This window comes from Orbicella franksi, chromosome 1, assembly GCF_964199315.1.
Source record: "Orbicella franksi chromosome 1, jaOrbFran1.1, whole genome shotgun sequence".
Lineage (NCBI taxonomy): Eukaryota > Metazoa > Cnidaria > Anthozoa > Scleractinia > Merulinidae > Orbicella > Orbicella franksi.
In genome coordinates this window covers 23,612,440-23,627,878 of record NC_138145.1, presented here as the reverse complement: position 1 = coordinate 23,627,878, position 15,439 = coordinate 23,612,440, and the positions used below count along the sequence as shown (strand labels likewise).

General features: G+C 38.6%; 1 protein-coding gene across 3 annotated transcripts in view; it reads right to left on the bottom strand.

The window, feature by feature from the left end:
- Window positions 1-14: 14 nt before the first annotated feature.
- LOC145497635 (poly(A) RNA polymerase GLD2-like) overlaps window positions 15-15,439 on the bottom strand; it is a 15,898-nt gene continuing 473 nt past the window's right edge. Inside the window, exons 1-16 of one of the 3 annotated variants that reach the window (XM_081477467.1) lie at window positions 14,905-15,439; window positions 12,936-13,014; window positions 11,532-12,065; window positions 10,809-10,923; window positions 9,964-10,058; window positions 9,792-9,864; window positions 9,340-9,406; window positions 8,668-8,704; window positions 8,045-8,084; window positions 7,015-7,143; window positions 6,390-6,436; window positions 5,117-5,190; window positions 4,187-4,255; window positions 3,996-4,084; window positions 1,978-2,051; window positions 15-1,177 (exon numbers count right to left, since the gene is read on the bottom strand). The exon at window positions 14,905-15,439 is cut by the window's right edge and continues 473 nt beyond it. In XM_081477467.1, the coding sequence (XP_081333593.1) occupies window positions 1,124-1,177; window positions 1,978-2,051; window positions 3,996-4,084; window positions 4,187-4,255; window positions 5,117-5,190; window positions 6,390-6,436; window positions 7,015-7,143; window positions 8,045-8,084; window positions 8,668-8,704; window positions 9,340-9,406; window positions 9,792-9,864; window positions 9,964-10,058; window positions 10,809-10,923; window positions 11,532-12,065; window positions 12,936-13,014; window positions 14,905-14,927 (1,599 nt within the window). In that variant the 5' untranslated portion in view covers window positions 14,928-15,439 and the 3' untranslated portion in view covers window positions 15-1,123. The remainder of the gene's footprint in view (window positions 1,178-1,977; window positions 2,052-3,995; window positions 4,085-4,186; window positions 4,256-5,116; window positions 5,191-6,389; window positions 6,437-7,014; window positions 7,144-8,044; window positions 8,085-8,667; window positions 8,705-9,339; window positions 9,407-9,791; window positions 9,865-9,963; window positions 10,059-10,808; window positions 10,924-11,531; window positions 12,066-12,935; window positions 13,015-14,904) is intronic. The other 2 variants (XM_081477460.1, XM_081477472.1) reach the window with 2 other exon arrangements.

Genomic DNA, 15,439 nt, shown 5'->3' with positions numbered 1-15,439 from the left:
GTCATGTACGTCAATTTGAGCATATATCATGTACACTTTATTTCAAAAACTATAGCAATAATATAATATCTATTAATACAATACTCTAGGCTATACACTTTAGATATATAAATAAAGGTACAGTTTACAGATTACGGTGTACTTATCATAATTTCTCTTTTATGTCATGAATTACGCCATTTAAACAGTGCATCGATCATTTACATAACTGAGTAAAAACGACTCATTTCAACTTAGAGGATTTAAAATACTGTTGCGTCAAAACCATGTTTATAGTGTACGCGATGTTTTAAAAGCCCAGTCCAAACGAGAAATGTTTGGCCACTAAACACGATCAAACATTTTTCCGTTTGGACATCACCTTGTTTGATCGTGTATAATAGAATCTGAACGCCGACAATCAATGGATCACACATTGTAAAACATGTTGTTCGTTTGGACACCAACCATGTTCAAACATGTTTGATACTGGTACAACATCAACATGTTTGGTCACCAAAAACAATGTTTGATCGAGTTTGGTCGCCAAACATTTCCCGTTTGGACAGGGCTTCAGTCACTGGTAAATGTTCCGTCTGCTGGTGTGAAGAAATTCGAGTTTCAAAGAGCCAAAACCTCTCTTGGAGTTGCTGCTATTTAAAACCAGCCAGGGAAACATGCTCACAAAATGAACTTTGCATTCAAAACGTACAGCATTTGTAGATGGGCAAAGACAGATTTCAAAGGAGAGTCTGTCATTTGAATGGTTGTATTTGGAATGACAGCCTCGTTGCACTTGCTTTGCAACCCGAAGATGAAGTAACGATGAATCGCGATTCAAAGCCGCGTCAAACACAAATGTTGGTCCACACAAGAATCTTTGGCCAATATAAGCCGCGTATTTAAAGGCATCCAGGCCAACCTTTTTTCCAATTCATGTTCAGTAATGACACATAGAGAGGATGCACGGTATGGTTCTGTACACAGGACGTCTAGTCGTGTCTAGGTAACCTTGATGCTTTCAAGACTTGGTGAGATATTAAGCGTGTGCCATGCCTAAAGGAAAGTCGAAGTTAACTCGTGTTAAAACTTGTGCCATCAATTTACGTGGGTATTCTTTTCAACACAGGACGTCTAGTCGTGTCTAGGTAACCTTGATGCTTTCAAGACTTGGTGAGATTTTAAGCGTGTGCCATGCCTAAAGGAAAGTCGAAGTTAACTCGTGTTAAAACTTGTACCATCAATTTACGTGGGAATTCTTTTCAACCTTGCTGCTTTTCACTTCAAAACGAGGCTTGGAGAGGGAGTTTTTTTGGGGTGGGGTGGGGAGGGGGCTGGAATTTAGTTAACACACGCAAAAAGGCAACGCTTTATGTCCGTGTAGTCGTAAAGTACTGATCCTGTGTAGCGGTCGTTGACTTTGTGACCGAGAGCAAGGCACTCTCAGGAGGCAAAAGACTGCTACGGCTTGCAGGCTGGTAGGAAGCAATTACCCTAACATAAGATTTTCTTTTTCAACAACTTAAGCTGCTGTAAAAGTGAGATCCTCTCTCTACATTGCACATTTTTCAACCATAATTCCCATATAGACTTATCCCTTTTATTCGTAATCACAGAGAAAGCATACGTCGATGTCCTTGATGAACGACTTGCGTGGAACATGAATCATGATTCATATGATTTTCTCAAACTCATTAATAATTCATCAAGTTAAAACAAAGAAAATCACAACCGTGAAGGAGGTTTAGATACCCGGTCTTAATTAGCATAGATTTTCACGATTTTACTTCTCCGTTTACTCCTTATTTTTTGCTTCGATTGAGAAGATATATCAAACACTCGAGACTGTTTCACCGGCTATCCAAACACCTCGAATTTCGACAAAAATACCCCGCTGCGCGTCGTATTTTCAACTCTCTTCTCGATGTTTGGATATCCCGATGAAACACTGTCACTCGTGTTTGATATATTACATCAACGCGATTGCCATAAACCTACCAGCCTGAACTTCATATGGATCTTGTCAAAGTGATGGTTGACGGCTTTAGCAACATTATTCCCATCAAAAGGTTCTGCAAGTTAAAGAACGCATTGCTCAAGCCTATAAAAGCTTGCCAAGTATCTATTGTGATCACAAATACTTAGAGTTGTCTAAACAAAACAGTAGCGGATCCAGAGATGCTCAAAACGGGTGAGTTGTGGGGTGTTGTGGGGTGAAGAAAGGGTGGACTTTTACCGGTGAAGAAAGAGGGCTTTTTCTCGCATCAAAACGGTGCCTCGGAGGGAGTGAAGTTTTACAGTGGAGAAAGGGAATGAAGTCGGAAGAAGGTCTTAATCAAATATTGAAGAGAGTCAAAAGAAATAATATAAATATAGTTAAATGAAATTTAACGGTCCATTAACCGATTCATGCGCGCGCTCGCGCGCGTTGCTAAGGAGGTGAAATTTCACTTCCACTCATTTACGTCAGCCTGAGCGCGGAAAATAAAAACAACTCAATAACTTCCAAATTCGCATCAATTTTAGATGTTTTTCTTTGTGTTTCGCAAAATACAAAGTATAAAAAGAATAGGCAAAGACAAAATAAGAGAAAGACAGAAAAACAAGAGCAAGAGAAAGAGAAAAACTAACTCCGTGTGGCTTTGTTTGATCTTACCGAAGTGCGCTGGTAGTGTAAATTGCGCACGCGCTGATAGGGTAACTTCCAATAGATATCGGGCGCACTCAAAATCTGACCTTTTAGAAATGAAACAAAATCGATGCATAGGGCAATGAGGATTTAAATTAAATATCAAATCAATGAAAAAAAACCCGATAAAGTAATTTGCCTGGGAGCCTTTGCATTTTTTCTGTATTAGTCACATGACCATGGGCGTGGCCTGATGACGTCATCATTAGTATTACTGATCATGAAAAAGTCGAAACACATGAAATAACTCTGAACTAACTAAAAATGATGAGGTTACATGAGACTAAATTTTTCTTAGCAACGGCTCGAAATGATCGGTTAATGGGCCCTTAACATAGTTAACGACTAGGAGCTAGTCTGGTCAGTAGCGTTTTTATAGGCGGTTGTTAATGTCTTGGCCGTCTGTGAGCGTTTGGTTAGCGTTTGGTGCGTTCTGTAGCGTTTGATATAGTTCAATGAAATTTTACATAGTTTATGACCAGGAGCTAGTCTGGTCAGTAGCGTTTTTTTGTATGCGTTTGATAGTGCCTTGGCCATCTGTCAGCGTTTGTTTAGCGTTTGGTACGTTCTGTAGCATTTGCAGCAGTCATATCGTCGTGAGAGCCCTGGGGCTGACATTGTCCAGCGGTATTTTTGGTTAGTACATGTGTTGAAGTCCCATGTGCTCGCAGTGCGTTCATCGTTCTGTTAGTGTGGCGTTGTGGATTGAATTATAGTTTACCGGTTCTCGGCGTTCCCTCCCTATCCCCCCCTCTCTTTTTAGCATTTTTTTTTCTTTCTTTTTTCTTTTTTCCACCAATGCCATCTGGCTTGAGTGTGACGGGTGCCTGTAGGGGGTTTAGCGCGGGGAGCTCGTGGCTTGGTTGCGGGTTGGACAGGCCAGTCGGGTGTTCTAGCGCCTTGGGGATGTGACTGCGGTTGCAGGCCCCGGGCTTCGTAGGCACCTTCCCTCCACTAGCGACTTGGGCGTTAATGTCAATTACGAGATTTCAAACACTGTTGTAGGAAGTTTAGTTTAAACGTTGTAAAAGATGCCCTACAAGATTACATTCAGACTTGTCAAGTCCACCGATTGGGTGAAGAAACACTGCATTGTTTTGTAAATTAGTGACAACTGAGAACAGTGCACACAAATAAAGCTTAGGTAATATACGTAAGAAACATCAATAACACGAATTCCATTGTACATGTGTACGATTTATAAAACAAGATTCACAGTTAGGCAAGTCTCCCCAATTCATGTACATCCCCTAGGGAATTCCTGAAACATCCTTGGCATTTAGTTATGTTACACTGACAATACACGTGCATTGTAGTAACAACTTACCCTCTATAACAATAGGCTTTGTCTTCCATTGTCCAGAATATCTTGGATAGGCAGTACCCCTTGCAATTGATATATAGTCACTGTTCCATCTGTAAAGGGCATAACGTGAACCATTTTTACATCAAACCCAAATGGATCACTGACCATTGTTAAACCTCATACAAGCAACATGTTGAACACGAAAGCCATACCTAAAATCCAATGCATAGTACTTAAAAAAGCCCACAAACAGCTCTCCTAGGGATTGCCTGTTCTCTGACCTGTAAGAAAACAGCAAATAAAAACTATAACTTTCAACCATAAACTTGAGATTTTATAAGGCATTGCGCACAAAATTTGACAATTCTTTTCAATAAAGGCTGTGGAAAGTAAAATAAGTTCTAGTATATATGTGTGTATGTATGTACATTGCACAATCAAATAAATGCAAGTACATGTACTTGTTTAAAGTGGAACAAAAATAGTCATAATTAAATATTAGCCTGCGTACATGTAGCAAGCGTTCCCATATGAATGGAATTTGTTTTAATTATCGCGGCCTATGCTTACCCCACCAGCCCCATCTTTGTCAATTTTGTGCTCTGACCCCAGTTTTTGCACGACCAGCAGGTGAGAAACCTGTCCCTTGTATGGAAATGCTTGCTTCGTAGGCTATTGTTTAAGAAATAGAAAACATAGAAAACGAGTTCTCCCAAACTTTCACGAGTGTTTCTATACATCGATAGAAATACGGAGAACATGTTTTCTATTTGTTTTAGAAAACACCGCGACGAAAAGAAGGAAAACAACTTGCTAGCTTTGATTATCAAAATGTAAATTCTCTTTGCTCGCGCCATCATTACGTCAACAGCTCGTGCTAGTTCTGTGTTTCTATCAAGTTATAGAAACACGACTTTTAACCAATCAGCGCACGTATTTTCTGAGGTCTGTTTTCTAATAGATTTTGTGAATGTTTTATAGGTGTAATGTTTACTTTAAGCCTTATACAAGGTGAGTTTAGATTAGCATACAGTAATTAAGACATTCTTATTCATTCTCAACTCTTTCTGCTAGAGATATGTAACGATGTTTTCTAATTGATAAACCCAAAGAAAGCTAGACTAAATATTTACTAGACTTACTGATTGCAAGCAATATGTTTACACGGATCTTGACTTGTAAGATTTGATACATCTCCATGGTACTTAAACACTGCCTGGTAAAAGAGAACAACACTAATATTAACAACATTTCTTTTCAATTTGGCAATAAATTGTAGTAAACAAATAATTGTATCAAAAGAAGTTTGAAGATTATGTTCGTCGTTTTTGACAGAAAACTTGGAATTGCAGGTATCAATCACTAACAGCACCACACTGTTGCTAATTTTTAGCGAGTACAAACTCAATATAAAATGGGCCAAGGGAGCAGGCCAAAAAGAAAGCTTGAAGAGAATGGACTAATTCCACATATATATGGGTTATTGACCAAGTGTGAGGCCAAGATGGCTGGATATTGGCCAAGTTCTTTTTTTGCATGTTTATGGACCGAGATAGAGTCGAGGTCCATAAACTCGCAAAAAAAAGAACGAGGCCAATATCCAGCCATCTTGGCCGAACAAGCTTGGTCAATAAAGGATTTATTATATGGCTTTCGGGGAAATTTTTCTCGCAGGACACGGCGAGTAGTCCCGAGCGGGCAAGATAGCTCCATCTTGCCCGCTCGGGTAGCCAATCACAGCGCAGGATTTGACTCATCTTGCCCGCTCACGGAGCTAGCCATATAATAAACCTACTTACTATATGGCTAGCTCCGCGAGCGGGCAAGATGAGTCAAATCCTGCGCTGTGATTGGCTACCCGAGCGGGCAAGATGGAGCTATCTTGCCCGCTCAGGACTACACTGTATCCGCTGTGTCCCGCAAGAAAAATTTCCGCGAAAGCCATATAATAAATTCTTTGTTGACCAAGCTTGTCCAATCAAGATGGCTGGATATTGGCCTCGTTCTTCTTTTTGCGAGTTTATGGACTTCGACTCCGTCTTGGTCCATAAACTCGCAAAAAAAGAACTTAGCCAATATCCAGCCATCTTGACCTCACACTTGGTCAATAACCCATACATATTGTCTACTATGCACATGCTGTTTGGGCTGTCGAGAAATCTTCCTTCCTCACTGGGGAAGGAAGACTGCATGACGAGCCCAAAGAGTGTCCGTATTGGGGGCTAAAATACTACAGGCTGGTAGGTTTTTTGAAGATTACTAGCCCAGTGGCTAGTAAGAGAGTAGATTTTTTGTAGAAGCCTCTTGTAGGGTCCCAGTAGTGGTACATTGTCTTTGTTATACCCAGCATCTATTTTATTTTGTTTTATCCAGCGGTCATTAGTAATCAAACATGCAGATGTACTATGCACTTACTGGATATTGCCTCTGTAAGACAGGAACTACAGCAGGCTTACAAATGCCTGCCAATAACAAAAACAGAAAAAAACACACTAATTGAATACACTGTACAATCATGTTCATGGACATGCCCAGGAGGGACATTGCTCTCCTATAAAAGCTATATACTGCAGTATGATGTTGCTCTCAATAAGATATTGCACAACGAATTTGACATTTTCTTTTTTTTTCAAAAAGGGTGCGGAAAGTCAAATACCTTGATCTGAAAACACATTCATGTGCATGTACGGCAAGGCTTTCAAGAGTTGCAGCATAGCCTGCAAAAGGTTTTTGGACAGTACCTCCCCCCCCCCCCTTCTGTCACTAGCCAATGGACGAGTGAAGTTCTTTGGGGAATTTTTTAAGAATTCAAATACGAAAAGCATGCAAAAAATGAAATTAATTGCATTCTAAATGAATTAAGCTTTAGGGGGGGGGGGGGGCTAGTGAGGATGACGTTTTGGCTAGGACATCAATTGGTTTTATTTGCTGGAGATGTACTTTACACATATAACAGTTAACCTTCTTGTTCTCAAAGGTGGTCAATATTACAAATTGTTCTGCAACACTGTTTTCAGGTGACATTTTATAACAATTTCACCTTGTAAATAGTGAAGAACCATCAGCGTAAGAGCATAACTGGAGAGTGTTCCACAACTAGCGTCATTGATGTCATGTTTCTTGGCCCACTTCTTCACAAGCATCACTAAGGGTTGGACACGATAGTCCACTAAAATAACACATAAAACAACATCCATGTAAGACATACAGCAACTGTTAGAAACCATGTAAGAATTTGGGTGCTTTGTCAAATAACTGAGACCCACTGCACTTTGTGAAGATAGGGCTACATGTATGAGTGAAGTGCCTTATTTAAAGGTTGAAAGAATGCAACACAAACCAAACTCTGGACCCAACATGTCAACCACTAGACCATCTTATTTAATTCTCAACATTACTTGAAATATGCTTGCTCTTGTTTCCTCTTTGCAAGCATTTGCATTTACCCTGTTGGAATTCCAGGGTTGTGACTTTAAGATCAAAACTGAGTCAAACTACATCTGTGCAGATAGCACAAAGTATTCATTCAAAACTCCTGACATTCTAATGATGATTGAATGTTAGGTGCTGTACATGTACCTTCTATAATGGTATCATTTCAGTATGGCATAATCATTATTATCATCACAGTCGAACCTCGAGTATCCACACTTGTTCGGACTAGACGAAATAGTCTGGATAATCGAGGGTCCGGGTAATTGAAAATATGAATATTAATGAAGAACAAAACTGTTTAAATAAAGCAACATTTAATTGTGAAACAACACTTTTACAAATTGTTTGGAAAACAATATGGTCTACTGTATATCTTGAACCACTCAACTCTGAGCTAATCAGAACTCACTTGAGTGTTCTTCATTAGTTACCGCGCATATGAGCGCTGCTTTTGCTCTTCAACAGCAAAACAAACTTGCTTTTGACTGCACTTTTCAATGCTATAGTTTTAAAAAGAATATTGCTACGGATCTTAATCATGACTTATAAATATTCATGACAAAATTGGGACTAGAGAAAAAGTCCGGATAATCGAGAAACCCGGATAATTGAGGTTTGACTGTATTGACAATTACCTCCACAATATGCTCGAAGTAAGTGAGTGTTCCTAACACCCTGAAAATTTAACAAATTGTACAATATAACTGATTACACACCACAGACAATAGCACGCGTCGCAGACAAAAAGAGTCAGGAGGAACTATAATACTTGGACTAAACAATTAAATGCCTTTCTATCGTGTTAGAGATTCCATTTTACTGAAAACACCATAAATGATCAGCCATGATTTTCATTACGTAGTTTCCATTTTGTGATCTTAAGTACAGAGTGTCAGTGAAACAGTTGTACCACAAATAAAAGGTGGCAAGTTAAGATGCTGTGCATTTATGGCAAATAGCATTTTCCAGTGAACAAGAGCAGGGCTGACAAAGATTAAGCTACACCATATTTACTAACTCTGGTTACATGTAAACTGAATAAGTCTGTACCAATCATAGGGTTGAGTAGAATGCCAGTTTTTGTAGCTTTGAGTGGCTAGGAGTATTGTGCCTTTATGGCCAAGGAAATGTATAACAGTGTAGTCTATGACAGGCAGCCTTTAATTAAACTAGCTACATGTAACAATTGTTGCCTACCTGACAAGGATAATGTTTAAGAATGTGTAAATGGCCAGCAATGCAGAAAAGAGAAACTTACCACAACATTGTTAATGTTAATATCACACTCACAGCCACTAAACAAGGAAAAGAATAATACTATCATGAATTAAAGAGTCCAGCAACAAAAATACTGTTGTAAGTTAAAATACTGTAAATGTACATCAATGGCACATGACTATCCCAGTATGGTGAGCTTTAAGAGATCTTTGACCTTAATATGGGAAAAACTGTCAGAGAAAGTACATGCACATAAACCCTTTAAAAAATAATAATAATAATAAAAATGAATTATAATGTTCAGAGAGAGAGAGAGAGAGAGAGAGAGAGAGAGAGAGAGAGAGAGAGAGAGAGAGAGAGAGAGGGAACCATGTAAGCCATGAAAACAGGTACTCTGGAATTTTTGATTTGCAATGTTGGTTTTTCAGGAGGGAGAAAAACCAGAGCACCCAAAGAAAAGCCCTCAGAGCAAGGCAAGAACCAACAACAAACACAACTTAAATAATTTTTTTTAATGACAGAATAAAACCTGGGCCACCTTGGTGGAAGGCAAGTGCTCTCACCATTGTGGCAACCCTTCTTTCCCTTTGACTTTATGAAAGGGAAAGCAAATGAATATAGCTTTATGTAAATTAGCCTTAAACAACACAATCATAATTATACATGAACTCATGAAATAATGCACTATTAATAATAATACTCATCATCCCACCTAATTGAATCCTTGAATTTCAAAATTGGCACTGTGGCAGGGATAACTGAACATTTACTAAGGAAAGCTGTTAAAAGATAAAGTTGTCATAATCTTAAATACATATTCATGATTACTTCTGAACATCCTCTTTAAGTAGTTTTATTGATTCATTTGTTTGTTCGTTATTCTTTCAATCCTTACCAAACTGAGGGGCAGATTCAATTGCAGATATATTTGGATATTCTTTGTGCATGTTTCAAGTGAAAGCAGGCCAGAGGGACTTTGCAGAATTTCATGAAAAAATATAACCTGGCAGTCTGGGAGAATCTGTTTGAAACTTCAATCAAAATCATAGTAATTTCACTAATTTCAGGACTTAAAAAAGAAGTACACAATTTGTTTGCCCAAAATAAATGTGCTGTTTTCAAAAACCTGCTTCAAGGGATAAAAAATAGTGGTATTGTACTTACAGTTATTAGGGTCACTGTTGAGCAATCTCTGCATTTGCCGCAGAACTGATAAGGCATAATGTCTATTGTTTCCCTATAACACAAAGAAAGACACCAGGCTGTAAAACAGCAACTTGTTAACTGCATGCATGCTTAACAGTAATATCACAAGACATAAATTGTATAATCACACCTGTCTTAAATGATTCACGATGCAACAGAAATCTGCATCACTTGAATCATGACCAAAGCCATTGCTTGATGAGCCACAGAGATGTAGAGAACAACCTGAAATAATGACAAAAATAATTACAGTACTGTACATGTACAACTCTGACTTTATCCGCCAACTATGGGAAAGTAACAAAAACACATCATATACAAATTACTTCACTTGAAATGCAGTACTTAACACAGTCCAATGAAAAAATTCCAAACAAAAACACTGAGACCTCTGAGACAGGGATAAAGCTACAGAAAGAAGACAAATGTACAAGAAGAGAGATCGACTTTTCCTTACTACATGAAATTTTCGCGACCATTTATTTTGCGATTTTGAGGCACATATTTTGCGACACTTAAATTCTGTGATTTTGCGAAATTGAGTAAAATTTCGTAACAATCAAGCAACACACAATTTATTTCCTTGGCAATGTTACTTAAACATGTCCTTGAGTTTAGTAAATCGACTTAACAAAAATGCAAGGGCGGGACTATATGTTAACAGTAACATAATGTGAGTCATTTACACTGTAATTTTCATGTCATGTTATGTTCGCGACACTTATTGTTCACGTCACTTTAATTGCAAAATTTAGTTGCAAAATTAACGTGACACAAAAAGTCCTGTGATACATGTGCTTAAGGTAGTTCATTTGCAGGTTCATTCTGTGGGTCAATCCCTTTCTCTGGTAGGGAAAATAATAAAATGTAACTTCTGACCTTCCTTAAATCTTATTCCATGATAGTGTATAACAACTGATTGGGTACATGTGCCTACATGTTTATGTGAAGTATGGTAACCTAATGTACATGTACCTGGAAAAGCTGGTGACAAACTCCTTTCTAGAAATGACTGCAACTTTAACTTCTTCTGTAATGTTTCCATTGTTTGCACACACTTGACACATTCCTCTTGTATCTCATTGGTGAGCTAAAGGTAAAAAAATGTTATTGTGGTTGAGCAAAAATGGGTGCTTTTGTTATCAAGGCTAGCTAGAATACTAAACTGAAACTCAACACTGGTGTCCATAGACTTAATGTACAGCTGTAGTGACTAGGACTGTTACTAAACAAATTGTGAACTTAAACTGGACGGGATGTTGGTCCACTGCTGAGTATTCTAAATGTTTATGTACAATGCAACTGACGATATGTAAGTTCTTGAATTCTCCTGGGTGGATAGTCATACATGTACAAGTAAAGGCATTAACAGAGTAAAGTAAAAGGTAGGGTTTCTTGCTCAAGAAAAAAAAAACTTCATTCAAAGCTTAAACCATTTAAAAGTGTCCTCAAGGCCACTACAAAAATACTGCAGAGAACAAGATTGAAGTTCATCTACAGTGTGCAATTTTGTGTGTGAAAAGTCTCAGAATAAGACTAATAAGTCTTCAGGTAATTTTGAAGATGCACAGGATAGAGTTTGCAAGTGAGCCTGCTAAGTTCTTTATTAGCTCCTGTACATGTACATCCCTGTTAAAGCTTGGTTTGAGAGTCACAATGAATGTACAAGTCTGTAGGACAATTTGACAAAATACTCACTGTTTCCAGAGTAAATACAGGTTGTTCTGTGTCAAATAGGTTGAACTGCAATGATCTAGCAGGTTGCGGTACTTGGGGAGTGCCATAATTTCTTTTAGTTCTTTTTGCTTCTATTTCATCTTGAAGGTCTGGTGTAGCAGTAGAGTGATGACGACGTTTTGCTGGTCTTCTCCTACTGTCTTTTTCACTTTTAGTGTAAAGTGCCTCCCCACTGCTTAAACTTACAGTTCTCTGTTCACGAGTGACATTCACCTTGAGTGTATCACCATCAGAGGTTGTGCTACTTGCTGTGGTCCTTTTAAAGTTCTTGTTTTTCCTTCCCTTAAACTGAGCATCAATGCTGGATTTTTGGTTAATTAATATTGATGTTATTGGCTTTGGGTACTGCCTGTTGAACGGCGAGACACCACTTTCTTCAGGCTTGGGAAGGTATTTATCAAGATCAATGAATGTCGGAGTTTGCACTGACTGCTCGTGCCAATAATAAGGTGTTCCTCTATCTTTGTTATAATTGGCCATGGTCTTGATTACATGCTAATAAAGAAGAAAGCAATCACTAATTACATTTAATGCCACGCTTAGTAAGGATACTCCATGAGTAAACTGACTACTTTGGTCAGAGTGCCACATGTATTATTGATCCCAGATGTCTGTTGAAAATTATGGCTTTTTTTAATAAGGCCATTCCACGTGCCGTTGGTTTCATTCGTGTGATTCAAAAAAGGTCATCACGTGATGAAAAACATCTCTTGGAGCAGATGGCCACAGTTTGCAGCACAGCTGTTGCAAATTCCTCAAAAGTACCAAGTTCAAGGCAAATCTTATCCATGCGATGGATTTTGCATCTGCTGAACTCTTCTCTGTAACATATCTTGGGTTGTATCTTGCTAGAGAGTGCAAAACTCAACAAACTTGCAAACAAACTATGGAGCAACTTCCCCAATGGCAGAGATTCACTCACCACATGATCATGGAATTTGCAATCACAAGATCACTTTTTTGAACCACGTGAATGAATGAATGAAAACAATGGTGCGTGCAACGGCATAGCAAAAATAAGCCACTTCAACAGATGTCTGGGATCAATAGTAATATCTAAAACCAGCCAATCAGATTGCTCTAATATTTTGGACCAGGTACTGTCCTGAATTATCCCACACAGTTTTCTTGCAATTTTATGTGTGTTTCCAATGACTACATACATTTGTACAACAATTATATCCATGTCAGTTAACAGTAAAATGATCTCAAGCGTTTTAATTCTCTTCAGCTCTAAATAACATCCATTTTCCATTAGACCTGGTTTTGTGAAGAACTAGTCACTGGCAACATAATCTTGTGTGCAATATATTTGTATATACTCAGACAATGTTTTTTTAAGGTCCCAGTAATATGAAATAGTACCTTAGAAAACACTATAAAGATATTTTGATATCGAGCTAAGGCACTTAGAGATGATTGGATTCTACAACTGTGATGACATCTGGAAAACAAAACAAAAGATGACCCACAAATTAGGTTGGAAAATTCATCAAATGAATTCACACACTGCATGTGCAATTAATCCAAACTACCAATCAGCAAAATACTGAACTTGATTGGTTATTATCTTAGACTCTGTCACCACCAAGTTTAAACAACACTCAAGGAATGCATATAAATTGGGAGAAGCCGGTTCTTAATCAACAACTACACTACGTTAATTTGCATCTCTCTTTCCACTGTTTATTTGTTTGAATTTCTGTTTTCCATATTGTCATACATCTGTCAATTTTAAGGAAAGTCATCCTGTAACCCTACAAAAATGTGGACATTAAATGCATGTCCAGGATGGGTGATTCCAGAAAATATCCATACCCTACCACAGGCGGCATGCACATTTTAACCCCCCACCTTACCCTCTGAATTCCAAAATTGTTAACCCCTCTTTCCCTCCGGAATTTCCAAGTTTTTTTCAGACCCTTTGGAATTCCTGTTTGACCCCCTAAAACTTCCACTGAACGGAAAACTTGCACTTTTTTCGCCCTCCAAGAAAATTCTCCTCACAATTTTCCGTCAAGCAAACAAGTAACTCAAGTTTGTTATAAACGTTTAATAAAGTACACCGTAGCTTTCCCTTCTAGGTGTTATCTTGAAGTTGCTTACCACCAAATAAAACTTTTTGTTTTCGGCTCATTGGCTTCATATTTTCAGGAGTACATCATATTGATACCAGTGGAAGACAAAAGTGAAGTTCATGATGTGCCATCTCCTGCCATGTTGAAAATTACGTTCATTGAGGAACTGCTGATCACTAGTAGTGCAGCCTACAAAATAATCTGTCAGGCATTCCATTTGGAAACGAGAGACTGGTGCGAGTTTTTCTCACGGATTGACAATTTTAGATCAGAAAGAAACACAGACTTGTTTTATATTTTATTAATCTATCGACCAATTCATCAACTTTAAGGCCTCTTTGATGTAGAGCTCGCTGCACAATCCATCCACTCACTTTTCTGCGTGATCGCTAGCACCTGCCTGATCGATATGTATCCTGCTGAAGCGGTTGGTTTGTGCTTGACGATTTACAAACTGGAAAAGTTATTAGATCAATGATTTCAAGTGAAGCTTTTCGTCTCCCCCCTCTGGAAATTCAAAGCTGAACCCCCCCCCCCCCCTCCCATGCGTTTGGAATTCCAAACTGCGTTACCCCCATGCCTTCAGGATTCCAGTCCAAGAAACCCCCCCTCTCCCTTGGAATTCCAAGATGCCGCCCATGGTATGGTATGGATATTTTCTGGAATCATCTAATGAACTCTCTGAAATTTGTCCACCTACATGTTCATTGCATTTTGCAAACTATGATTATGATTATGATAGGTTCATAAAATAAACAAATTTAATCCCCAAAATTTCAAGAATCTAAGGACGAAACAAACAGACAGAGAATGTTGCCTCTTTGGTTGGGATAAAAGGGTTAAATGTAGGATTCATGATTTCTTTGTTTGTACAATGTATAGTTAGTAGTTACTGGTAACGAAATAACTGTGTTCCCTTGTACAGATGATATATTACATGTAATTTATAGAGCTCTTGTTCGGTGCAAATGAAATTAAACATAACCTACGTCAATTAAGACTTCATTGCCTTTTCCCCAAGAAAATAACAACATGCAAAAGTTGTCCAGCCTCACGGCCAAGGGCGCATTTAATACACTTCTCATGCTCAAAATAAAACGAAGGTTTTCAAAATCAGAAGGCCGCCGCCACGACTTTTTAAAATCAAACTCACAAAGCTTTTCTATAAATACTAACACTATGGGAAAGTACGTAAACTGATTCACAGAGTGAACGGTTTCCAACCTCAAACAACAGAACAGGGAAGAATTTCTTACCTAAAGGAGCAAAGAAAGTTCATCGAACAGCTCGACAGGCCGCCATTTCTCTTTGAACGCGCGCTTGATTTTTGGTTAGAAGCCGCTGATTAAAGTTTCGTCGTTTGCGGGTTTCCGCGGGTCAGCCAAGCGCCCTGGGTCAGCTGTTTCTGTGCGTGCTGTTATTTCCCGCTTGAATGTGCAAATGAAAATTAAGTGAACATAATGTGAACATTCTAAAAGGGTTCTCATAACGCTGTCAACTGTGAAAAGGGCTAGGGCTCGCACTCAGCTCCTGCGGCGCTTTAAGAAGAGGACTAAACGACTGATATGGGCCCAACCAATGTACCGATACACCTGTACACGTCACGTGACAAAACTCTGCGAGTATTCTACCTGTCTTTTTTAACTAGATTGAAACAACTCTTCAATCACTCCTTATTCGTTAGAAATACTCGCTTTTCTGTTGAATCTGTTATCGCCCACGCATTTGGACATAAGCTCGCGGGATGACAGCCGGGGGATGAGAGTAAAATTGGAGTAAAAATGGAGGCGG